Genomic DNA, 24,624 nt, shown 5'->3' on the forward strand with positions numbered 1-24,624 from the left:
ACCAAACCAAGCCCGAGACACGGCGAGGAGCCGATTTTTATTATCCACGGGGCGGGGGGACGTGGGGGGGGGGGTTGGGGGGGAAGGGGGTCCCAGGGGGGTCCCAGGGGGGTCCTGGGGGGGCTTTGGGGGGGGGTCCGGGGGTCCCGGGGGGTCCCGGGGGTCCCGAGGTCACCGGTCCATGGAGCTCTCCTCCGGGGGGTCTCGAAGCAGAGCTGCAGCAGCCGCTCGCAGAACTCCAGCTCCTCCTTAAAGGGGGGGGGACGGGATTTTCATGGGGGGAGGGGGATTTTTTGGGGGGGGTCGCTTGGCCCCCCCCCCCCCCCCCCCCAATTTTTGTGTGTCCCCCCCCAATAAATACCTGGAACTCCTCGCGGCCCTGCAGCAGGCGCCGGCGGTCCCGCAGCAGCTCCTCCAGCCCCAGGGCGGGGGCCCGGCACTCCCGCGCCCCCCGGGAAATCGGTGGCCAAGCTGGGGGGGGGGAGGAGCTCAGGGCCCCCCCCGCCCCCCCCCCCCCAAAAAAACCCCAGCGACCCCCCCCCCCCCCCCCAAAAAAACAACCCAGGGACCCCCCCCCAAAAAAAACCCCAAGGAACCCCCCCCAGGGACTCCCTCAGGCCCCCCAACCCCCCCATTGCCCCCCCCGCCCCCCAACCCCCCCATTGCCCCCCTTCCCCCCCCCATTGCCCCCCAGCCCCCTTATTGCCCCCCAGGCCCTCCTATGCCCCCCCAGCCCCCCTTATTGCCCCCCCAGCCCCCAATTGCCCTCCCCCGGTGCCCCCCCAGACACCCCATAACCCCTCCCACCCCCCCCAATTGCCCCCCTACTGCCCCCCACCCCCCCCAATTCCCCCCAGCCCCCCTTATTGCCCCCCCAGACCCCCCAATTGCCCCCCGGTGCCCCCCCCCAACCATGGGGACCCCAACCCCCCCCCCAATCCCCCCTTTACCACCTCCTCCTGCCCCCAGACCCCCTCATTCCCCCCCGCCCCCCATAAATCCCCCCCAACCCCCCCAATTACCCCCCCAGCCCCCTTTTTGCCCCCCCCATCCCCCCCAGCTGCCCCCCCCGGCGCCCCCCCCCCAAGCACCCTAACCCCCCCAACCCCCCCCAATCCCCCTTTACCACCTCCTCCTGCCCCCCAAACCCCCTCATTCCCCCCCCCCGCCCCCATAAATCCCCCCCAACCCCCCAATTCCCCCCAACCCCCCCCAAATTGCCCCCCCCCGTGCCCCCCCCCCCCCAGTTTTGCCCCCCCCCACCTGCAAAGCGCCCCCAGGGCGTGCTCGTGGGCCCCGTCGTGCTCCGTGCGCAGCAGGGCCACCAGCTGCGGCACCGTCCCCAGCCGGCACAGGGGCTCTGGGGGGGGGACACCATTTTTTTTGGGGGGGGGCACCGTTTTGGGGGGGCCACCATTTTTTTGGGGGGCCCACAGCATTATTTTAAAGGGGGGGGCCACGTGGGGGTCCCAGGGTGGGTTTTGGGGGGTTTCAAGCAGGGGTTGGGGGCCCTAGGGTGGGATTTGGGGTTTTGGGGGGGCTTTTTTTTGGGGGGGGGGGGGCTCGATGTGGCTTTGGGTTTTTGGGGGGGGGCACAGCATTATTTTAAAGGGGGGCACGTGGGGGTCCCAGGGTGCGTTTTGGGGGCTTTGCGCAGGGGTGGGGGGCCCTAGGGTGGGATTTGGGGTTGGGGGGGGCTTTTTTGGGGGGGGGGGGCTTGGGGGGGGCTCGATGTGGCTTTGGGGTTTTTTTTGGGGGGGGGCACAGCGTTATTTTAAAGGGGGGGGCACCTGGGGTCCCAGGGTGGGTTTCGGGGGCTTCGGGCAGGGGTTGGGGGCCCTAGGGTGGGATTTGAGGTTTGGGGGGGGGGCTTCTTTTTGGGGGGGGGGTGTTTTTTTGGGGGTGGGGGCTCGATGTAGCCTTGGGGCTTTTTTTTTTTTGGGGGGGGGGGGGGCACAGCGTTATTTTAAGGGGGGGGGCACCTGGGGGTCCCAGGGTGGGTTTTGGGGGGCTTCGCGCAGGGGTTGGGGGCCCTAGGGTGGGATTTGGGGTTTGGGGGGGGGGCTTTTTTTTTTTGGGGGGGGGGGGGTGTTTTTGGGGGGGGTGTGTTTTTTTGGGGGGGGGCTCACCTTTGAGGTGGGGGTGCTCGCGCAGCAGGCTGTGCAGCAGGAAGGCGGCGCGGGCGCGCAGGGGGGCTGGGGGCTCTGCAGGGCCCCCCCCAGCGCCTCCAGCCCCCAGGCTCTCGAACTGGGCCAGGCCCTCGGCTTGCGCCCGCACCAGGCCTGGGGGGGGGGGCAGAAATTAATTAGGGGGTAAAAAGGGTTAATTGGGGGGCTAAAGGGTTAATTGGGGGGGCTAAAGGGTTAATTGGGGGGCTAAAGGGTTAATTGGGGGGCTAAAGGGTTAATTGGGGGTAATGGGTTAACTGGGGGGGTTAAGAGATAATTGATGGCTAAAGCGTTAATTGGGAGGCTGAAGAGTTAATTAGGGGGTAAAGAGTTAATTGGGGGGACTAAAGCATTAATTGGGGGCTAAAGGACTAATTGGGGGGTTAAAAGCTTAATTGGGGGTGCTAAAGGGTTAATTTGGGGGGCTAAAGGATTAATTGGGGAGGCAAACGGCTAACGGGGGGGTTAAGGCTTAATTGGGGGGCTAAAGGGTTAACTAGGCGCTAAAGCGTTAATTAGAGGGATAAAGGAGTAATTGGGGGGTTAAGGGCTTAATTGGGGGATGAAGGAGTTAATTGGGGGGGTGAAGGGATTAATTGGGAGGTTAAAAAGTCAGTGGGGGTCCTAAAGGGTTAATGGGGCTGAGTAATGGGTTAATTAAGGAGCTAAAGGGCTAATTAGGGGCATAAAAAGAATTGGGGAGGTAAAGGGTTAATTGGGGAGATAAAAAGGGTTAATTGGGGGGCTGAAGGGCTAATGGGGGGGTAAAAAGGGCTAATTGGGGGGGTAAAAAGGGCTAATTGGGGTGCTGAAGAGGTAACTGGGGGCTAAAAGGTTAATTGGGGGGCTAAAAGATTAATTGGCGGTTAAGGATTAATTGGGTGATAAAAAGTTAATTAGGGTGGGTAAAAAGCTTAATTGCAGTGTTAAAGGCTAATTGTGGGGGCTGACGAGTTAACCGGGGGGTAGGGGGGCAGACACCCCCTACCCCCCCAACACTTTTAACCCTTTACTGCCCCCCAGCCCCCTCCCCTTTTTACCCCCCATCCAACCCCCCTTTTGCCCCCCTCCCCCTTTCCTCCCCCCTTTTGCCCCCCTTGTCCCCTCCCCCCGTTTTGCCCCCCCACCCCTTTTTACCCCCCTCCTTCCCCCTTTTGCCCCCCCTTTCCTCCCCCCTCCCCCATTCCTCCCCCTCCCCCCTTTTTCCCCGCTCCCCCCTTTTTGCCCCCCCTTTTACCCCCCTTTCCCCTCCCCTTTTACCCCCGTCCCCTTCCCCCCCATTTTGCCCCCCCACCCCTTTTTGCCCCCCTTTCCCCCCTCCTCCCCCTTTTTACCCCCTCCCCCTTTTTACCCCCCTCCCCCCCTTTTCCCCCCCTCCCCCCTTTTCCCCCCTCCCCCACTTCCTGCCCCCCCAATTCCCCCCCCCCTTTTTTTTTTTTTTACCCCCCTTTTTTTTTTTAACCCCCCCCACTCACAGGAGATGGCGAAGAGGGCGCGGGGGGGCACGCGGGGGTCGGGGTCCCCCCGCAGGCACCCCAGGAGGGCCGGGAGGGCCCCCAGGGCCAGCGCCCTCCCCTGCGCCCCCGGCAGATTTTGGGCGCACGCCCCCACCACGCGGGCGGCCCCCCCCCCGCAGGGGGGCCCAGGGGTGCCCCAGCAGCCCCAGCACCACCTCCAGGCCCCCCAGGGCGCAGAAATCTGCGGGGGGGGCAAAATGGGGGTGGTTCATTTGGGGGGGATGTATGGGGGCGCAGCGCCGTGCCTGCCCCCCTCTCCCCCCCCACGGGTTTTATTTATAGGAGCTTTGCTCCCCCCCCCAAATCCTCCCAGGATCCCCCCAAAGCCCCCCAAATCATCCCAGCCCCCCCAAGCCCCCCATGCCCAAATCCCCCCCAAATCCTCCCAGCCCCCCCCCCCAGCTCCCTACCTGCCCCCCAAGCCCCCCCCCCCAGGCCCCCCCAACCCCTCTCTCCAAGCCCCCCCCCCAGCCCCCTCCCCACCTCCTTCCCCCCCCCCCAGCCCCCAACCCCCTTCCAGCCCCCCCAACCCTCCCCCCCCCCAACCCACTTCCAGGCCCCCCGAAAGCCCCCAGCCCCCTTCCAACCCCCCCACCCCCCCCAAACCCCTCCCAGCCCCCCCCAACTCTCTCCCAGCCCCCTCTCAGCCCCCCCAACCCTCTCCCTGGTCCCCTCAACCCCCTTCCCAGCTCCCTTCCCACCCCGTTTACCCCCCCCCCAACCCCCTCCCAGCCCCCCCAATCCCCCCCAACCCACTTCCAGGCCCCCCAAACCCCTCCCAGGCTCTCCCCAAACCCCACAGCCCCCCCCCCAGGCCCTCCTCCCAGGCCCCCCCAACTCCCTCCCAGGCCCCTCCCAGCCCCCCAAACCCCCTCTCTGGTCCCCCCAAACCCCCTCCCAGCCCCCCTAATCCCCCCCAACCCACTTCCAGGCCCCCCGAAAGCCCCTAAACCCCCTTCCAACCCCCCAAACCCCCTCTCAGCCCCCCCAACCCCCTCTCTGGTCCCCCCAAACCCCCGTTCCAGCCCCCCAATCCCCCCAACCCACTTCCAGGCCCCCGAAAGCCCCGAAATCCCCTCCCAACCCCTTCCAGGCCCCCCAAACTCCCTCCCAGCCCCCCAATCCGCTTCCAGACCCCCCGAAAGCCCCCAAACCCCCTTCCAGCTCCTTTCCCATCCTTTACCACCCCCAAACGCCCTCCCAGGCCCCTCCCGGTCCCCCAACCCCCTCCCTGGTCCCCCCAAACCCCCTTCCAGCTCCCTTCCCATCCCCTTTACCACCCCAAACCCCCTCCCAGGCCCCTCCCGGTCCCCCAACCCCCTCCCTGGTCCCCCCAACCCCCCCCCCAGCCCCCCTCACCCACCCGTGGCGTTATCGAGGCTCTCGCACAGCTCCGCCAGCACCTCCAGGGCCTGCTCGTGAGCCCCGGTGTCTCCGGGCCCCCTCTCGGCCGCCTCCTCCCCGGGGCAGGGCCGGGCCAGGACCCCCAGGCAGCGCCGCAGCTCCTCCACCTCCTGCCCGGTGCCCCCCAGCGCCTCGGCCACCGCCGCCCGCAGCCACCGCTGCCTCTGCACGGCCCCGGGGGGGGGTCGGTTTTGAGGGGGGGTCCCCATAATCCCTTCATAACCTCCCCCATAACCCCCCCCGGCCCCCACTCACCTCCTCGCCCATCGGCTCCGGAGCCTCGGCCTGCGGCCCCGTGGCTGCCACCGCCATCTCCAGCAGCCCCTGAAGGTTCCGGGGGGCTCCCGGGGGCCCCCCGGCTCCGGTGTCCGCCATGGTCCTGGTGGGTGGGGTTAGGTCAGGGGACTCCTCAAACCCCCCCCCCCAAAGTCCCCCAACCCCCCCACCCAGGGACCCCCCAAACCCCCCCAGACCCCCTCGGGGACCCCCAAACCCCCCAGGGCCCCCAAAGCCACCCCAGGGCCCCCAAAAGGCCCCCAGGGCCCCCCTGCCTCTGGTTTCCCCCCCCAGGACCCCCTCAGGCCTCCGGTCTCTGCCATGGCCCTGATGGGTGGGGTTAGACCCAGAGACCCCCCCCCGAGGACACCTCGAAGCCCCCCAAAACCCCCCCAGACCCCCTCGGGGACCCCCTAAAGGTCCCCAAAGCCCCCCCCCAGACCCCCCAAAGCCCCCCAAGGATCCCCCAAAGCCCCCCAAGGATCCCCCAAAGCCCCCCCAAGGATCCCCCAAAGCCCCCCACGCTTCCAGTGACCCCAAGACCCCCCTCCAGTCTCCACCACAGCCTTGATGGGAGGGGTTAGGCCCAGAGACCCCCCCGGAGACCCCCTAAAGGCCCCCCAAAACCTTCTCAGGGTCCTCAACCCCCCCCCAAGGTCCCCCAAAGCCCCCCAAAACCCACCCGAGTGTTCCCCGGCCCCCCTCGCCTCCGGTGCCCCCCCGGCCCCCCCAGGACCTCTGGCCTCCACCATGGCCCTGATGAATGCGGTTAGGCCCGGGAACCCCCCGGGGACCCCCAAAGCCCCCCCAGCGTCCCCCAAACCCCCCAGGGCCCCCAAAACCCCCCAAGGTCCCCAACCCCCCCCCCCCCCCAGGGCCCCCAAAGCCTCCCGAGTACCCCCACCCTCCCCAAAGCCCCCCCAAGGGTCCCCAAAGCCCCCCAGGGATCCCCAAAGCTCCCCCGGTGTCCCCCCGCCCCCGGTGTCCCCCCCCGGGCCTCCCCCCCACCTCAGCGCCGCGCACACGCCCTGGGCGCCGCCATCTTGCCTGGGGGCGGGGCCAGCTGCGGGAGGGGGCGTGGCCAAGGCGGGGCGGGGGCGTGGCCAGCTGGGGGCGGGGCCGGCGCTACGGGAAGGGGGCGTGGCCAATCGGAAGGGGCGTGGCCATCTGGGGGAGGGGCGGGGCCAGCGCTGAGGGGATGGGGGCGTGGTCAGCCAGTGAGGGGCGTGGCTACCTGGTCAGGGGGCGTGGCCACATGGGGAGTGGGCGGGGCCGGCGCTGAGGGCGTGGCGAGGCCGGAGCGGCGGGGGCGTGGCCTTTCTCAGTCATTGTTTATCGTAGGGCCTACCGGAAAGGTCTCAGCGCGGAGCCCTCTGCCCGCGAGGGACGCGGGCGCTCGGTTGTTGCGAGCCCCATTGTGCTCCGGCGCTGCCGAGCGACAGCCAATAGGAGCGAGGGGCGGGCGCTCGAGGGGCCGAAGGAGCCAATGGAGGGGCTCGGTGGGCGGGGAGCTGGGATTGACGGCGCAGCCAACCAATGGGGAGCGAGCGGGCGGGGCGCGTGCCGAAGGGGGAGAGCCGCACGAAGAAGGCGGGAATGTAGTGATTGGCGTAGCTCTGGACCAATGGCGAGCTAGGGCGGTGCTTAGCGCTCCCCTCCTGACCAATGAGAAGCGGCACGCGCCCGCCCAGAGCGGGCCGGCTCCGCTCAACCAATAGGAACCGCGGGTACCACAGCGAGGGGCGGGCCGTCGAGCCGTGACGGACAGCACTGCCACCCAACGGACGCAGCGGGAGGCGGGTCGGGCGTCCAATCAGGAGCTAGGGCGGGCGGGCGAGCGCGGCGGGAGCAGACGAGGAGCGGCGGCGGCAGCAGGTGAGGCCCCGGCGGGCTCTGAGCGCCCCCCGCGATCGCGTTCCGGGGCTGGGGGGCGGGTTGGAGCCTTAGGGTACCGCGTGGGGCCGCTATCGGGAGCCTTACGGTAGGGCCCGGCCCCCCACGAGGCGTTTCGGTACCGGGGGGGGTCTGAGGCCCTCCCCCCCCCGCCTCCGTTAAGGATCGGAGCCCGCAGGATGCCCCGGGGGGACGATGGGGTCCCGGCGGGTGACGGCGCGGGAGCTGTGCGAGAACGACGACCTGGCCACCAGCCTGGTGCTCGACTCCGTGCTGGGCTTCCGCACGCACAAGATGGGCGTCAGGTGGGGAAGGGGGGGGGGGGAGAGGGTCCCGGGGGGGCAGGGCCGGGGGGGAGGCTAGGAGGGGGAGGGGGGACCCAAGAGAAGGAGGAGGAGGAGGAGGAGGAAGAATGGGGGGGGGGGGGGTCTGAGGAGGAGGAGGGGTGAGGGGGGGGCGGAGAGGAGGAGGAGAAGGAAAGTGGGGGTCCCAGGAGGAGGAAATGGGGGGGGGGGGGGCGCATGAGGAGGGGAGGGTCCCAGGAGGAGGAGGATGAAGGGGCGGGGGTCCGAGGATGAGGAGGGTGGGGGGTCCCCGGAAGAGGAAGAATGGGGGGTTCCGAGGAGGAGGGGGGGTCTGAGGAGGAAGGAAGGGGGGGGAGGGTCTCAGGAGGAGGAGGAGAAAGAATGGGGGGTCCCCCTTTTATCCCTGATAGGGGGGCAGAATTGGTGGGGGGGGGCTCGCTGATGCCCCTGCCACGTGGTCCCGGTCCCCGTCCTACGGGGGGGGGGTGTCCCCATCCCCGGGGGCGAGTCCCGGGGTGTCCCCAGCCCTGGGCGGGGTCCCGTTGGGGGATCCCGGGGTCCCCAGCCCTGGGGGGGGGGATCCCGGGGTGCCCCCAGCCCTGTAGGGGGGTCCCGGAGGGAATCCCGGGAGTCCCCAGCCCCGTGGGGGGGGGGGTGGGTCCCGGGATACCCCAAGCCCCAGGGAGGGGGGTCCCGGGGGGTCCCCAGCCCTGTAGGGGGATCCCGGCGTGCCCCCCCCCCCCACCCCGAGGAGGTGTGCCGGGGCGAGGTTCCGGGCGGTCTCCAGCCCCGAGGGGGTCCCGGGGGCCATGGGGGGGGGGGGGGGTCCCGGGGGGGTCCGCGGCCACGAAGGGGGGTCCCGGGGGATCCCCAGCTCCTTGGGGGGGGGGGCGGTTCCGAGGGGGCCGTCCCGGCGTCCCCCAGCGCTGCCCGCGTCCCTGCGGGGGGGCCGTGACGGCCGCTCCCGGTGCCCGCAGCCCCCTGCCGGCCCTGCGGCGGCAGCACCTCCTGCGGGCGGCCGTGGAGGGCTTCCGGCGGCGGCGGGACCTGGAGGCGGCCTGGCGGGCGCTCAGCGGGGCCTGGGCCGCCGCCTTCTTCCAGCGCCGCCGCCCGCTGCAGCGCGCCGCGCTCAAGAGTCACGTGAGAGGGGCGGGGCCAAGGGGCGGGGGGCGGGGCCAAGGGGAAGGGGGCGGGGCCAAGGGCAGGGGGCGGGGCCAAGGGGGCAGGGGGCGGGGCCAAGGGGGCAGGGGGCGGGGCTATGGGTCGGGGGGGGGAATGAACCCCTGGGGTCTTTATGGGGTGGGGGGAGGGGGTCTATGGGGGGGAATCAGGGTCTTTATTGGGGCTGTGGGGTCCTGATGGGGGGCTGTTATGGGGGGGAGGCACTAGGGTCCTTAGCAGGGGGTCTATGGGGGGGGAACCAGGGTCTTTATTAGGTTATGGGGTCCTGATGGGGGGGCTCTTATGGGGGGGCTCTTATGGGGGCGGGGGGGGGCACCAGGGTCCTTACTAGGGTTATGGGGTCCTTATTGGGGGGAGGGGGGGCATGGGGTCTTTGTAGGGGGGTCCTTATGGGGGGGGAGGTCTTTTGGGGGGGGCAACAGGGTCCTTAGCAGGGCTATGGGGTCCTTATTGGGGTGGGGGGGGCATGGGGTCTTTGTAGGGGGGTCCTTATGGGGGGGGCATGGGGTCTTTATTGGGGGGGAGGATGGGACATGGGGCCCTTATGGGGTGGGAACGTCTTTATGGGGGGGGCACCAGGGTTATGGGATCCTGATGGGGGGCTCTTATGGGGTGGGGAGGGCCCCGGGGTCCTTATGGGGTCCTTAGCAGGGCTATGGGGTCCTTATTGGGGTGGGGGGGGCACGGGGTCTTTGTAGGGGGCCCTTATGGGGGGGGGGGGCACAGGAAATGGGGTCCTTATGGGGGGGAGGTCTTTCGGGGGGGGCACCAGGGTCCTTATGGGTGGGGGTGTCTTTGGGGGGGGGGGGGGGCACCGGGACCCTTATCAGGGCCACGGAGTCCTTATGGGGGGGGGACTATAGGGGGAGGGGCTGTGATGGGGTACCTGTTGGGGGGCACTGGGGTCCTTATGGGGGGTGTGTCTTTATGGGGGGGGCACCAGGGCCATGGGGTCAGGGTTGTCTACAGGGGGGACACCAGGGTGTTTTTGGGGGGGGGGGCATGGGGGATCCTTATAGGGGATTCTTGGGGGGGGGGCACATGGGGGTTGTATGGGGGGCACTGTGTTGGGGGGGGGGAGTGATGCTATGGGGGCACCCCGGGATCCAAAGGCAGCAACGTGCTGTGATCCCCTTGAGGGGCACCTCGGGGGTCTCCCCCTTAACGTGTGTCCCCCCCCCCCAAAAAAAAAAAAACCTGTGCTCCCCCCCAAAAAAAAAACTGTGCCCCCCCCCCCCCAGGTTTTCCGCTACCTGCGCATCTTCCTGCCCGAGAGCGGCTTCGCCATCCTGCCCTGCAGCCGCTACTCGCTGGAGACCAACGGCGCCCGCGTCGTCTCCACCCGCACCTGGTAGGGTCCCCCACGATACTGGGGGAGGCTTTTACCCGCGGGGGGGGGGGCCTCCTGACTCTTGTACGCCCCCCCAGGAGGAAAAACGAGACGCTGGAGCTGCTGGTGGGCTGCATCGCCGAGCTGCGCGCCCCCGACGAGGCGCTGCTGCGCTCGGGGAGAACGACTTCAGCATCATGTACTCCACGCGCAAGCAGTGCGCCCAGCTCTGGCTTGGCCCCGCCGCCTTCATCAACCACGGTGAGAGCCCCCCCCCCCAAAAAAACACCCCCCCCCCAAAAAGATTACCCCCCCCCTGCACCCCAAATCCCCCCCGTACCCCAAATCCCACACAAATGCCCCAAATTTTCTCTGTCCCCTATGGGGACACCCCCAACCCCTTCCTTCTCCCTCACCTCAACCCTTTGACCCCCCAAAAAAAACCTTTACCCCCCCCCCCAAAAAAAAACCTTGACTCCCCCCCCCAAAACCCTTTTATACCTCCCTTGGGGTGCCCTGACCCCCACCTCCCCAAAAAAAGAAACCTTGACCCCCCCCAAACCCTTTTACACCTCCCTTGGGGTGCCATGACCCCCCCCCCCCCGACCCTTTAGCCCCCCCCAAAACCCTTTTACACCCCCTTTGGGATGCCCTGACCCCCCAGACCCTTTAACCCCCCAAAAAAAACCTTTAACCCCCCCCAAACCCTTTTACACCCACCTTGGGGTGCCCTGACCCCCCCCCCCCCAGCCCCCTTAACACCCCCTGCCAAATCTGGTGACCCCAAAACCCTTCCCCCCTCCCCTCTCCCCCCCCAAAAAAAACCCTTGACCCCCCCAAAAAACCCTTTACCCCCCCAAAACCCTTTTACACCCCCTTTGGGGTATTTCTCTGACCCCCCCAGACCCTTTAGCCCCCCCCAAAATCCCATGGTGACCCCAAAAGCCCCCCCCCCGCTGACCTCTGCTTTTCCCCTCGCAGACTGCCGCCCCAACTGCAAGGTGAGGGGGCTACGAATTTGGGGGGGGGGGGGCTTTTGGAGGGGGCCTTGGGTTTTTTTTGGGGTGGGGGTACCTAAGCTGGGGGGTGATGGGGTTAGGGGCAGGGGCAGGGGTGCCAGGGTCCCAAAATGTCAAGAAATGCCCCCAAAATAGCAGAATGTCAGGACTGGGGGGGGGGATAGCGGAGTTTGGGGGTGCCGGGGGCCCCAAAGGGTCAAAAAACGCCCCCAAAATAGTAGGATTTTGGGATTGGGGGGCGATGGTGGGGTTTGGGGGTGGGCGGGGGTCCCCGAAATGTCAAGAAACGCCCCCAAAAATAGCAGGAATTTAGGGGTGGGGGTGGGATGGTGGGGTTTGGGGGTGGGGGCGTCCCCAAAATGTCAAAAATGACCCCAAAGTAGTAGGGTTTTAGGATTAGGAGGGGGGATAGTGGGGTCTGGGGGGGGGATGGGGTCCCCAAAATCTCAAAAAACGCCCCCAAAATAGGATTTTAGGATTGGGGGGGGGATAGTGGGGTTTGGGGTTGCGGGGGGCCCTGAAATGTCAAGAAACGCCCCAAAAGAGCAGGATTTTAGGATTGGGGGGGCGATGGTGGGGTTTGAGGGTGCCAGGGTCCCCGAAATCTCAAAAAACGCCCCCAAAAATAGGATTTTAGGATTGGGGTTGCTGACAGTGGGGTTTGGGGGGGGGTCCCCAAAACGCCTGGATTGGGGGGGGGGGTTCCGGGTTGGGGGGGGCAATTTTTGGGGTCAAATCCCCAAAACCCCCCAACGGGGGGGTTTTGACGTCCCAAGGGGGGGAACATCGAACGCCGCGGCCCTATAAAACATTTCGGGGTCTCCGTCAGCGCTGTGTTTGCACGGGGGGATGCGGCTCCAACCCTATGTGTTCGGGGGGGGTTGCTGATTATTTTTGAGGGGGGGGCGCTGCTAATTAACCCCCCCCCCCAAAAGTTCGTGCCGGCGGAGGGGAACGCGGCGCGGGTGCAGGTGGTGCGGGACATCGCGCCGCAGGACGAGATCACCTGCTTCTACGGGGACAGCTTCTTCGGGGACAACAACGAGCGCTGCGAGTGCTGCACCTGCGAGAGGTGGGGGGCGCGGGCGGGGGCACGGGGGGCGCACTCTTAGAACCCCCCCACCCGCAGCCCGGCTGGGGGCAGCCCTGGGGGGGGGAAACGGGGATCTCCGTTCCCTGCCCCGGCGGTGCAGGGGTGCTATAGGGGGGGGGGGGGGAGGGCAGGGGGGTGACTGCTGTGCCCCCCCCCCCCCCAAAGAAAAAATATCCCCCCCCCACCCCAAAATAATTCCCCCCCACCCCAAAAAAAGGCTCGCCGCGTGAAAAATGTGTTGTGGTCCCTCCCCACAAAAAGTCTCGCCCCCCCCCCCAAATAAAGCCTCCTCCCCCCCCCAATAAAGTGTCTCTCCCCCCCCAAAAAAAGGTCTCTTCGCCCCCCCTCAAATAAAGGTTCCCCCCCCAAAAAAAAAGGTCTCTTCTGCCCCCCCAATAAAGCCTCTTTCCCCCCAAAAAAAGGTCTGCCCCCCAAAAAAATCCTTCCCCCCCCCAAAAGTGTCTCTCTCCCCCCCAATAAATCTTCCGCCCCCCCCCCCGACGAAAATCCCCCCCCCCCCCCAAATCCTGCTCCTTCCTAAAGCCCCCCCCCCCAAACACCCCCGGCTCTTAAATCCCCCTAAATTCCCCCCCCCCAAGTGCTCTTTGCTCCTAACCCCCCCCCAAGACCCCCCCCCCCAAAAAAAAGCCCCCCAAAAAACACCCCTTAAACACTCCACCCCAAAAGCCCCCCCCAAATTACCCTCTCCCTAAATCCCCCCCAACCCCCATTTTTAACCCCCCTAAATCCCCCCCCTTTTAACCCCCCCATCCCCCCCCCCCCCACTTTTAACCCCCCCCCCCAAATCCCCCCCCCCCCTTTTAACCCCCCCATTTTTAACCCCCCAACCCCCCCCCCCATTTCCTGGCCACCCCCAAATCCCCCCATTTTTGACCCCCCCCCCCCCATTTCCTAACCCTTTCCCCCCCCCCCAGGAAAGGTGAAGGCGCCTTCCGGCAGCGCCGGGGGGGCCCAGCCGCCGCCCCCCCCGCCCCCCAAGTACCACCTGCGGGAGACGGACGGGCGGCTGCGGCGCGCCCACGGGGGGGGGCGCGGGCCCCCCCGCCGCCGCCGCCACCGACAGCGCCGCCGGCGCCGCCGACCCCCCACGGTAAGACCCCCCCCCCCTTAAAATACTTGGGGGGGGGGGGGGCACAAGGGTTTTTTGGGGGGGGTTGCAAGGTTTCGGGGGGCACAAGGCCTGGGGGGGGGTACGAGGCTTTGGGGGGAGGCACAGGGCTTTGGGGGGGGGGCACGGGATTTTGGGGGGGGGATGTTGGGGGGGGCACGGGATGTTGGGGGGGCACGAAGCTTTTGGGGGGGCACGAAGCTCTTGGGGACGGTACACAAATTGGGGGGGGGGGCACAAAGCTTTGGGGGGGGCGTCTCGCCCTTGTGACCCCCCCCCCCCCCAAAATAAATCTCCCCCCCAACAGGCACCACCCGCGCCCCCCCCGCGCCTCCCCCAGCTGCGCGTCGCCCTCCACGACTGCGTCTCCTGCGGGGGGGCTGCCGCCTGCGGGGGGGGGGGCGCCCTGCGTCCGCCTGCCCCGCCTGCAGCCCCCCCGCCCCCACCCAGGCCGGGCCGCCCCCCCCTCCCAAAACCCCCCTCCTCCGCCCCCGGCCCCGTTTCGGCCGACCCCAAACTCTCCCTCTACGCCCACGTCCGTTTGGGGCCCCCCCAGATCGAGGAGGGGGGGGGGGGGGGGGGGGGCCCTGCAGGGAAGGTGCCCCCCCCCCAAAAAAACCCGGGGGCTTTCGGGGCCACCGGGGAGGCTGCGGTGGGTGGTGACCCACGGGGCCATCGCCCTCGACGTGGCTTAATTAATTTTGGGGGGGGGGGGGGGGCACACACACGCCCCCCCCCCTCCCCTCGGACACCTACCTCACCCTTTGGGGGGGGGGGGGCACGGCTTTGGTGCTGCGGGGGGGGCGGGGGGGCGGAGTGGAAAAGGGGATTTTTGGTGGTTTTTTCCTCTGGATTTTTACGGAAATAAAGGAAAATGGCAACGAAAAGGCCGAGGCTGGGGGTGAGTGGTGGCCCCCAACTCAATGTGGGGGGGGGGGCGGGGGGTGGGGGGGTGGTGTGCCCCCCCGCGGGAACAAAGGACAGGAATGTCCCCAACAGGTGCTGGGGGGGGTGACATCAGGGGACAGGAATAGCCCCCAGGAATCTGCCCCCCCCCCTTTTGTCCTCACCCAAAATGGCCCCCCCGTGCCCCCCCCGTGGGCTAAACCCCCCCGTGTGCCCCCTCAGGGGGTTAAACCCGTGTGTGCCCCCCCCCCCCCCGGGGGGGGCTAAACCCCACTGCCCCCCCCCCTCGCTTTTCCCCTAGACAAAGCCTGAGCCCAATGGTGCCCCCCCCCGTAGCTGTGCCCCCCCATTTCCTTAAGACCCCCCCCCATAGCGTGTGGTCCCCCCCCCAATTTTCTAAGACCCCCCCCATAGTGTGTGGCCCCCCCATTTCCCTAAGAACCCCCCCGTAGTTGTGACCCCCCTCCCCATTTCCCTAAGGCCCCCCATAGCACTGCCCCCCCTTTTTCCTGGCCCCCCCCCATTTCCCCAAGGCCCCTCCCATAGCTGTGACCCCCCCTTTTCCCTAAGCCCTCCCCATTTCCTTAAGACCCCCCATAGCAGTGTGTGCCCCCCCCCATTTCCCTGCGCCCCCCATTTCCCTGCGCCCCCCATTTCCCTGCCCCCCATTTCCCTGCGCCCCCCTTTTCCCTGCGTCCCCCCTTTCCTTGCGCCCCCCCATTTCCTTGCGCCCCCCATTTCCTTGCGCCCTCCCCTTTTCCCTGTGCCCCCCCATTTCCCTGCGCCCCCCATTTCCCTGCCCCCCCCATTTCCCTGCGCCCCCATTTCCCTGCGCCCCCCCCCATTTCCCTGCGCCCCCCCCTGCGCCCCCCCCCATTTCCATGCCCCCCCCCGACAGCTGCGGGTGTCCGGTGTCGGTGACATTTCGGTGGCATCCCAGGAACAAAGCAGCGGAATTTTTTTTGGGGGGGGGGTCCGGCCCCCCACCCCACCCCATAGAAGGGGGGGTGTGGGGGGGGGGTGATGTCATGTGGGGGAGGGGCCGCCCCCCCCATAAAGGCACCTCCGGGCTCGGGGGGGGGGGCGCGGTGCTGGTAGAGCCCGACCCCACTGGTGGGGGGGGGGCAATGGGGTGGGGGGGCAATGGGGTGAGGGGGGTCCGTGGGGTGGGGTGGGGGGGATATTGGGGTGAGGGGGGTCCGTGGGGTGGGGGGGGGGATATTGGGGTGAGGGGGGTCCGTGGGGGGGGGGGGGATATTGGGGTGGGGGGGGGTCTGTGGGGGGGGGGATATTGGGGTGAGGGGGGTCCGTGGGGGGGGATGGAGAGGCGGGGGGGGGTGTTTATAGGGATGGGGGGGCACCTATGGGGACTGAGTGGCTATGGGGGGCACTTATAGGGCTGGGGGGGAATTTATAGGGTCTGGGGGTTGGGGGGCACCTATAGGGACTGGGGGGGCTGTGGGGGGGGCACTTATAGGGTCTGGGGGGGCTACGGGGGGGGGCATTTATAGGGGCTGGGGGGCACTTATAGGGGCTGGGGGGTTGGGGGGGGCACCTATAGGGACTGGGGGACATTTATAGGGGCTGGGGGGGCATTTATAGGGGCTGGGGGGGCACTTACAGGGACTGGGGGGCACTTATGCAACTGGGGGGTATTTATAGGGGCTTGGGGGGGCACTTACAGGGACTGGGGGGTTGGGGGGGGCATTTATGGGGGGGGGGCAGCCCCCCCCATGCCCCCTGACGGCCCCCCCCCCCCCCCGGTGCCACCCCCCAGGTGCCCCCGACCCGCAGCCATGTCCGAGGCCGAGGAGGAATACGAGGAGTGAGTGCCCCCCCCCAATTAACCCCCCCCCGAAAAAATTACCCCCCCCCCCCCAAAAAAAATTGCCCCCCCCCCTCACTGTTTTCCTTCCCCCCCCCCCCAGGGAGCAGCAGGAAGGTGAGTGATGCCCCCTCCCCCCCCCCAGCTAATTAACAGCTGGGTACCCAAGGCTAATTAACCCCCGAAGTGTTAACGACCCCCCCAAGTATTAATTAGCCCCCCAAGCGTTAATTAACACCCCCCCCCCGCTATTAATTAACCCCCCCGAGTTTTAACTAACTAACTAACCGAGTTTTAATTAACTAACCCCATTACCAAAGAGTAACTAATGAGAGTTTGGAGGGGGGGGTTCGAGGTGGGGGGGGTTCGAGGTTGGGGGGGGGCCCTAACGAATCCTGGGGCGCTAATTAGCATCACGTTAATGGCTCTGCTTAATTACCACGGGGGGGGGGTGTCACTGCCCCCCCCCCATGTCTCCTGCAGAGGAGGAGGCTGCAGAGGAGGAAGAGGAGGAAGGTGAGCGAGTGTCCCCCCCAAAAAAAGCATGACCCCCCCCCCAAAAAAACAAGCCCCCCCCCCCAAGACTCTATGGACCCCCCCCCAGACCTTACGCCCCCCCAAAAAAAGCCCCAAATCCCCAAGAATTGCCCCCAAAATCCCCGAGACTGCCCCCCAAAATCCTTTCCCCCGACCAACTTCAGCCCCCCCCCCAAAAAAATATGGATTCCCCCCCCAAAAAAGCAAGCCCCCCCCCCAAACCCTGTGGACCCCCCCAGACCCTGTGCCCCCCCCCCAGAAAAAAGCCCCAAATCCCCAAGAATTGCCCCCAAAATCCCCCCCTTGAGGCCCCCCCGACCAACCTCAGCCCCCCCCCCCCTTTACTCCACGACCCCCCCCCATTCCCCCCCCTTTAATCCCACACCTCCCCCCCCAAAAGACCCCCGGGGGGCGTCACTGACCCCCCCCGATTTGGGGTGGGGACCCCCGGGGAGGATTACTTTGGGGGGGGGGGGGTATGGGGTGGGGGGGCTGTGCGGGTCCTGACCCTCTGCTTTTTCTGCCCCCCCCCAGCATCGGAGCCCCCCAAACCTCATGAGGAGCCAGGTAGGACCCCCCGAAGACTTTGACCCCCCTCGAAGACCCCAAATCCCCCCAAAGACCCCAAACCCCCCCCGAAGACTTTGACCCCCCCCCAAAGACCCCAAATCCCCCCCAAAGACCCCCGACCCCCCTCAAAGACCCCAAATCCCCCCAAAGACTTTGAGCCCCCCTTCAAAGACCCCAAATCCCCCTTCAAAGACCCCAAATCCCCCCAAAGACTTTGACCCCCCCTTCAAAGTCCCCATACTGTCCCCCCAAAGACCCCAACCCCCCAACCCCCCGAAGACTTTACCCCCCCCCAAAAGACTTTAACCCCCCTTCAAAGACCCCCGACCCCCGTCGAAGACCCCAAAGAACCCCCGATCCCCCCGAAGACCCCCCCCCCCCCCCCCGAAGACTTTGACCCCCCCCCAAAGACCCCAACCCCTCCCAAAGACCCTGACCCCCCCCCCGAAGACTTTAACCCCCCCCCAAAGACCCCAAATACCCCCGAACAGGACCCCCAAACCCCCCCGAAGACCCCAAATGGACCCCCCCCCAAAGACTTTGCCCCCCTTCAAAGACCCCAAATCCCCCCCAAACACCCCGACCCCCCCCCCCAAAAGACCCTGACCCCCCCCGAAGACCCCAAATCCCCCCCGAAGACTTTGACCCCCCGAAGACCCCAACCCCCTCGGAAAGACCCTGACCCCCCCCCGAAGACTTTAACCCCCCCCCCCAAAGACCCCAAATACCCCCTGAAAGACCCCCAACGCCCCCCGAAGACTTTAACCCCCCCCCAAAGACCCCAACCCCTCGGAAAGACCCTGACCCCCCCCCGAAGACTTTGCCCCCCCAGACCCCCCAACCCTTTTGCCGCCCCCACTAACCCCATTTCCCCCCCCCACAGAAGAGGAGCGGCCCCGGCCTCGGTGAGCTGAGAGGGGGGCAGTTTTTTTGGGGGGGGGGGGGTCAGGGTGCTGTAACGCGCCCCCCCCCACCCTGAGAGCCCTCTGACCACCCCCCCCCCCAGGCCGCTGGTGCCCCAGCTGGCCCCCCCCAAGATCCCCGAGGGGGAGCGCGTGGACTTCGATGTGAGTGGGGGGGGGGGCGTTTTTGGGGGCGGTGGGGGGGCATTGGGGGGGCTGCTATGGGGCTGGGGGGGCATTTTGGGGCTCGGGGGGCACTGGGGGGGCTGCTGTGGGGCTGGGGGGGCATTGGGGGGGTATTTTGGGGCTGGGGGCGGCGTTGGGGAGGCCACTATGGGGCTGGGGGGGCATTTTTGGGGCTGGGGGGCATTGGGGGGCCGCTATGGGGCTGGGGGGGCATTTTGGGGCTGGGGGGGGCATTGGGGGGGCCGCTATGGGGCTGGGGGGGGGCATTTTTGGGGCTGGGGGGGGGCATTGGGGGGGCCGCTATGGGGCTGGGGGGGGCATTTTGGAGCTGGGGGGGCAGTGGGGGCCGCTATGGGGCTGGGGGGGGCATTTTGGGGCTGGGGGGCAGTGGGGGACTGCTACGGGGCTGGGGGGCATTTTGGGGGCTGGGGGGCATTGGGGGGGCCGCTATGGGGCTGGGGGGGGGGCATTTTTGGGGCTGGGGGGGGCATTGGGGGGGCCGCTATGGGGCTGGGGGGGGGGCATTTTTGGGGCTGGGGGGGGGGCATTGGGGGGCCGCTATGGGGCTGGGGGGGGCATTTTGGAGCTGGGGGGGGCAGTGGGGGGGGCCGCTGTGGGGCTGGGGGGGCATTTTGGGGCTGGGGGGCAGTGGGGGGACTGCTACGGGGGCTGGGGGGGCGTTTTGGGGGCTGGGGGGGCATTGGGGGGCATTTTGGGGCTGGGGGGGCTGTTTTGGGGCTGGGGGGTGTTGGGGAGGCGGTTTTGGGGCTGGGGGGCATTGGGGGGGCCGCTATGGGGCTGGGGGGGTTCTGGGGGGCATTGGGGGGGCTGCTATGGGGCTGGGGGGGGCGTTTTTGGGGCTGGGGGGGCATTTGGGGGGCTGGGGGCGGGGCTGAGGGGGGTATTGTGAGGCTGGGGGGCATTGTGGGGATGAGGGGGTATTGTGAGGCGGGGGGGCGTTTTGGGAGGGGGGAGCGTTTGTGGGGCAGGGGGGCATTTTGGGGCTGGGGGGGAACGAGGGGGCTGCTATGGGGCTGGGGGGGTGTTGTGGGGCTGGGGGGGCTGTTGTGGGGCTGGGGGGGCTGCTATGGGGTAGGGGGGCTGGGAGGGATGTTGTGGGACTGGGGGGGGCATTTTAGGGTGGGGGGCGCATTTTGGGACTTGGGGGGGCATTTTGGGACTGGGGGGGCTGAGGGGAGGTGTTGTGGGGCTGGGGGGCTGCTATGGGCCAGAGGGTCTGGGAGGGGCATTGTGGGACTGGGGGGGGCATTTTAGGGGGGTGGCACATTTTGGGACTGGGGGGGCATTTTGGGACTGGGGGGGCATTTTAGGGCGCGGGGGGGGAACAAGGGGGCCGCCGTGGGGCTGGGGGTTCCCCTGTGCGGTTCACCGGGGGATCTGCGAGTCTCGGGGGGTCTGTGGGTTCCGGGGGGGTCTGTGGGTTCGGGGGGTCTGTGAGTGCCCGGGGGGGCTGTGACCGTGCCCCCCCCCCCAGGACATCCACCGTAAGCGCATGGAGAAGGACCTGCTGGAGCTGCAGACCCTCATCGACGCCCACTTCCGAGCAGCGGCGCCGCGAGGAGCAGGAGCTGGTGGCGCTGATGGAGCGCATCGTGAGTGGGGGGGGGGGGCCCGGGGGGGTCACGGGGACGTGGGGGTCACGGGGACGTGGGGGGCCACCGGGATGGGGGGGGGCACCGGGATGGGGGGGCTGCAGGTGCCCCCCCCCCCGGTGACGGTGGTGCCGCAGGAACGGCGCCGGGCGGAGCGCAACGAGCAGCTGAGGAGCCGCACCGAGAAGGAGCGCGAGAGGCAGGCGAGGCTGGCGGTGAGCGCGGGGGCGCCGGGAGCGTACTGGGAGCACTGGGAGCGTGCTGGGAGCACTGGGAGGTGCTGGGGACACAGCAGGGATATGCTGGGGGCGTACTGGGAGCACTGGGGGGCACTGGGGGCATGCTGGGGGACACTAGGGATGTGCTGGGGGCATACTGGGAGCACTGGGGGCATACTGGGGGCACACTAGGGATGTGCTGGGGGCACTGGGGGCACACTGGGGGCATACTGGGAGCACTGGGGAGCACTGGGGGCATACCGGGGGACACTAGGGATGTGCTGGGGGCATACTGGGAGCACTGGGGGCATACTGGGAGCACTGGAGGACACTAGGGATGTGCTGGGGGCATACTGGGAGCACTGGGGACACAGTAGGGATGTGCTGGGGGCATACTGGGAGCACTGGGGGCATACCGGGGGACACCAGGGATGTGCTGGGGACATACTGGGAGCACTGGGGGCATACCGGGGGACACTAGGGATGTGCTGGGGGCATACTGGGAGCACTGGGGGCATACTGGGAGCACTGGAGGACACTAGAGATGTGCTGGGGACATACTGGGAGCACTGGAGGACACTAGGGATGTGCTGGGGGCATACTGGGAGCACTGGGGACACAGTAGGGATGTGCTGGGGGCATACTGGGAGCACTGGGGGCATACCGGGGGACACCAGGGATGTGCTGGGGACATACTGGGAGCACTGGGGGCATACCGGGGGACACCAGGGATGTGCTGGGGACATACTGGGGGCACTGGGGGCATACTGGGGGACACCAGGGATGTGCTGGGGACATACTGGGGGCACTGGGGGACGCTGGGGGCATACTGGGAGCACTGGGGGACACTGGGAGTGCTGGGGGCGTACTGGGGGGCATGCTGGAGGGCACTGGGGATGTAGTGGGAGCACTGGGGACATAGTGTGCATACTGGGGACGCAGTGGGGACACAATGGGGGATACTGGGGGCATACTGGGGGGTACTGGGGGACACTGGGAACATACTGGGGACACTGGGGGACGTGGTGGGGGACGCTGGGGACTCAGCGGGGATGGTGGGGATATACTGGGGGTACTGGGAACGCAGCAGGGACACGCTGGGGGGCGTACTGGGGATACAGTGGGGGATGCCGAGGGTGTACTGGGAGCGTACTGGGAGCGTACTGGGAGCATACTGGGAGCATACTGGGAGCACTGGTGCCCCCCCCCCCAGGAGGAGAAGCTGCGCAAGGAGGAGGAGGAGGCCAAGAAGCGCGCCGAGGACGACGCCAAGAAGAAGAAGGTGCTCTCCACCATGCCCCACTTCGGCGGCTACCTGGCCAAGGTGACCCCCCGGGACCCCCCGGGACCCCCCGGGACCCCCGGGACCTTGGGACCCCCCCGGGACCCTTGGGACCCCCCCCCAAAATAAATTTGTGCCCCCCCCCCCCAAAAAAAAGGCGGAGCAGAAGCGGGGCAAGCGGCAGACGGGCCGCGAGATGAAGCTGCGCATCCTGGCCGAGCGCAAGAAGCCCCTGGACATCGAGCACCTGCGGGAGGACGAGCTCAGGTGGGGGCCCCCCCCCCGTTAAAAAATCCCCCCCCCCCTTAAAAAAAAATCCCCCCCCTTAAAAAAAAAAATCCCCCCCGTTAAAAATTGGCCCCCCCGATTAAAAAATTCCCACCCTGATTTGAAAAATTCCTTCCCAATTAAATTACCCCCAATAAAAAAATCCCCCCCCCATTAAAAAAAAATCCCCCCATTAAAAAAGCCCCCCATTAAAAATTGCCCCCCCGATTAAAAAATTCCCTCCCAATTAAATTATCCCCAATAAAAAAATCCCCCCTCCAATTAAAAAATTCCGGCCCCCCAATAAAAAATCTCCCCCCAATCGCAATAAAACTCGCCCCCCATACTGAAACTCCCCCCCAATTAAAAATTGCCCCCCCGTAATGAAAATTGCCCCCCCAATTAAAACTCGCCCCCTGTAATAAAACTCGCCCCCCAACAATAAAACTCGCCCCCCCCAATTAAAAATTGCCCCGCAATTAAAACTCACCCCCATACTGAAACTCCCCCCCCCAATTAAAAATTGCCCCCCCGTAATGAAAATTGCCCCCTAATGAAAACTCACCCCCCCGTAATGAAAATTGCCCCCCCAATATAACTCGCCCCCCCAATATAAGTCGCCTCCCCCAATTAAAAATTGCCCCCCAATTAAAAATTGCCCCCCGTAATGAAACTCCCCCCGATTAAAAATTGCCCCCCCAATTAAAACTCGCCCCCCCATAATGAAAATTGCCCCCCTGTAATAAAACTTGCCCCCCCCCAATTAAAACTCGGCCCCCCTAATGAAAATTGCCCCCCAATATAACTCGCCCCCCTCCCAATTAAAACTCGCCCCCCAATTAAAAATTGCCCCCCAATATAACTCACCCCCCCCCAATTAAAACTCGCCCCCCAATTAAAAATTGCCCCCCAATTTAACTCGCCCCCCCAATTAAAACTCGCCCCCCTTAAAGAAAATTGCCCCCCCACTATAACTCGCCCCAACAATAAAACTCGCCCCCCCAATTAAAACTTGCCCCCCTGTAATGAAAATTGCCCCCCAATATAACTCGCCCCCCAATTAAAACTCGCCCCCCATACTGAAACTCTCCCCCAATTAAAAATTGCCCCCCGTAATGAAAATTGCCCCCCGTAATAAAACTTGCCCCCCCAATTAAAACTCGGCCCCCCATAATGAAAATTGCCCCCAATATAACTCGCCTTCCCCCAATTAAAAATTGCTCCCCCAATTAAAAATTGCCTCCCAATAAAAATTGCCCCCCAATTAAAACTCGCCCCCCTTAAAGAAAATTGCCCCCCAATATAACTCGCCCCAATTAAAACTCGCCCCCATACTGAAACTCCCCCCAATTAAAAATTGCCCCCGTAATGAAAATTGCCCCCCTATAAAAATTGCCCAATTAAATTCCCCCCCAATTAAAACTCGGCCCCCCTAATGAAAATTGCCCCCCCTAATATAACTCGCCCCCAATTAAAACTCGCCCCCCCATACTGAAACTCCCCCCAATTAAAAATTGCCCCCCGTAATGAAAATTGCCCCCCAATTAAAACTTGACCCCCTATAAAAATTGCCCAGTTAAATTCCCCCCAATTAAAATTGCCCACCCATAAAATTGCCCCCCGTAAAATTCCCCCCCCAATAAAACTGCTCGCCCCCCACTCCCCCCATTAAAACTTGCGCCCCCCCAACAAACTCTCGCCCCCCCAATTAAAACTTGCCCCAATTAAAACTTGCCCCCCGTAATGAAAATTGCCCCCCAATATAACTCGCCCCCTAATTAAAAATCCCCCTAAAATTCCCCCCTAAAATTCCCTCCCAATAAAACTGCCCCCCCCAAAACTCGCTCCCCCAACCAAACTCGCCCCCCCCCAACCAAACTCGCCCCCCCAATTACAAATTGCCCCCCAATTAAAACTCGCCCCCCCCCCAATTAAAACTCGCCCCCCCCCAGGGCGAAGGCGCGGGAGCTCCACGACTGGATCCAGCAGCTGGAGTCGGAGAAGTTCGACCTGAGCGAGAAGCTGCGGCGCCAGAAATACGAGGTGGGGGGGGCGCGGGGGGGGGGGGGGCACCCCTGGGGTGGGGGGGGGGGGTCTTCCTGAGGGGGGGGGGCGGTTTCCTGGGGGGGTGCCCTGATTCACGGTGTTTTCTCTGCCCCCCCCCCCCCCAGATCAACGTGCTGTACAACCGCATCAGCCATGCCCAGAAATTGTAAGGGGGGGGGGGTTGGGGTTTTTTGGGGGGGGGGTTGGGTTTTTGTGGGGGGGGGTTGGGTTTTGGGGGGGGTTGGGTTTTGGGGGGGGGGGGGGGGGGTCTTGGGGGGTTTGGGGGGGTCAGAGGGTCTCTGGGGGTGGTTTCAGGTCCTGGGGGGACTTGGGGGGCCTCGGGGGGGGGTCGGGGGTCCCTGGGGGTGGTTGGGGGCTTGGGGGGGGACCTTGGGGGGTCCCTGGGGGAGTTTGGGGTCCTTGGGGGGGGGGGGTTGGGGGCTTGGGGGGTCCTGGGGGGGGGTCCTGGGGGGGGTTTGGGGGTATCCTGGGGGGCTTGGGGGTGGTTTTGGGGTCTCGGGGGGACTTGGGTTGGGGGAGTCCTGGGCTTGGGGGGTGGGGTCTGGGGGGGGGGGGGGTCTCTGGGGGGGTCTGGGGGGTCCTGGGCCTCTTTGGGGTCTCTGGGGGTGGCTGGGGTCTGGGGGGGGGGGCCTCTTTGGGGTCCTGGGGGCAGTTGGGGGGTCCTGGGGGTGGCTTTGGGGTGTCGGGGGGTCACTGGGGGTCTCCGGGGGTCCCGGCCCCCCCTGACCCCCCCCCCCCCCTTCCTCCCCCCGCAGCAAGAAGGTGGTGGGCAAGGGCCGCGTGGGGGGGCGCTGGAAGTGAGCCCCCGCCCCGCCCCCCGAATCAACGTCACGTCCGGTCCTCCAATAAACAGCACTTCCGGTCCTCCAATAAACACCGCTTCCGGTCTCCCGCCTCCGTCTCTCTATCCTCGGGGGTGGGAGGGGCTAGATGGG

General features: G+C 66.2%; 3 protein-coding genes across 3 annotated transcripts; 2 read left to right on the plus strand and 1 right to left on the minus strand.

Annotated features, from left to right (window-relative positions):
* Window positions 1–156: 156 nt before the first annotated feature.
* LOC136788592 (hsp70-binding protein 1-like) lies at window positions 157–7,078 on the minus strand. Its single transcript, XM_066987155.1, is given in 11 exon segments — window positions 157–198; window positions 201–248; window positions 362–452; window positions 454–471; window positions 1,264–1,360; window positions 2,130–2,282; window positions 2,620–2,639; window positions 3,644–3,866; window positions 5,049–5,253; window positions 5,345–5,468; window positions 6,600–7,078. Coding segments are annotated over 11 exon segments (1,101 nt in total). The 5' UTR covers window positions 6,695–7,078; the 3' UTR covers window positions 157–171.
* Window positions 7,079–7,166: 88 nt separating this feature from the next.
* On the plus strand, window positions 7,167–13,319 carry LOC136788593 (histone-lysine N-methyltransferase KMT5C-like). Its single transcript, XM_066987156.1, is given in 10 exon segments — window positions 7,167–7,240; window positions 7,422–7,563; window positions 8,541–8,703; window positions 9,987–10,096; window positions 10,174–10,247; window positions 10,250–10,336; window positions 11,057–11,076; window positions 12,030–12,166; window positions 13,123–13,164; window positions 13,166–13,319. Coding segments are annotated over 9 exon segments (897 nt in total). The 5' UTR covers window positions 7,167–7,240; window positions 7,422–7,453.
* Window positions 13,320–15,288: 1,969 nt separating this feature from the next.
* LOC136788653 (troponin T, slow skeletal muscle-like) lies at window positions 15,289–24,577 on the plus strand. The gene is given in 15 exon segments (XM_066987284.1): window positions 15,289–15,335; window positions 16,000–16,047; window positions 16,151–16,164; window positions 16,531–16,563; window positions 17,119–17,151; window positions 18,038–18,059; window positions 18,161–18,221; window positions 19,738–19,803; window positions 19,805–19,855; window positions 19,993–20,070; window positions 21,287–21,397; window positions 21,513–21,622; window positions 23,575–23,665; window positions 23,794–23,834; window positions 24,445–24,577. Coding segments are annotated over 14 exon segments (786 nt in total). The 5' UTR covers window positions 15,289–15,335; window positions 16,000–16,018; the 3' UTR covers window positions 24,491–24,577.
* The last annotated feature ends 47 nt before the right edge of the window (window positions 24,578–24,624 follow it).

This window comes from Anser cygnoides, chromosome W, assembly GCF_040182565.1.
Source record: "Anser cygnoides isolate HZ-2024a breed goose chromosome W, Taihu_goose_T2T_genome, whole genome shotgun sequence".
Taxonomy (NCBI): domain Eukaryota; kingdom Metazoa; phylum Chordata; class Aves; order Anseriformes; family Anatidae; genus Anser; species Anser cygnoides.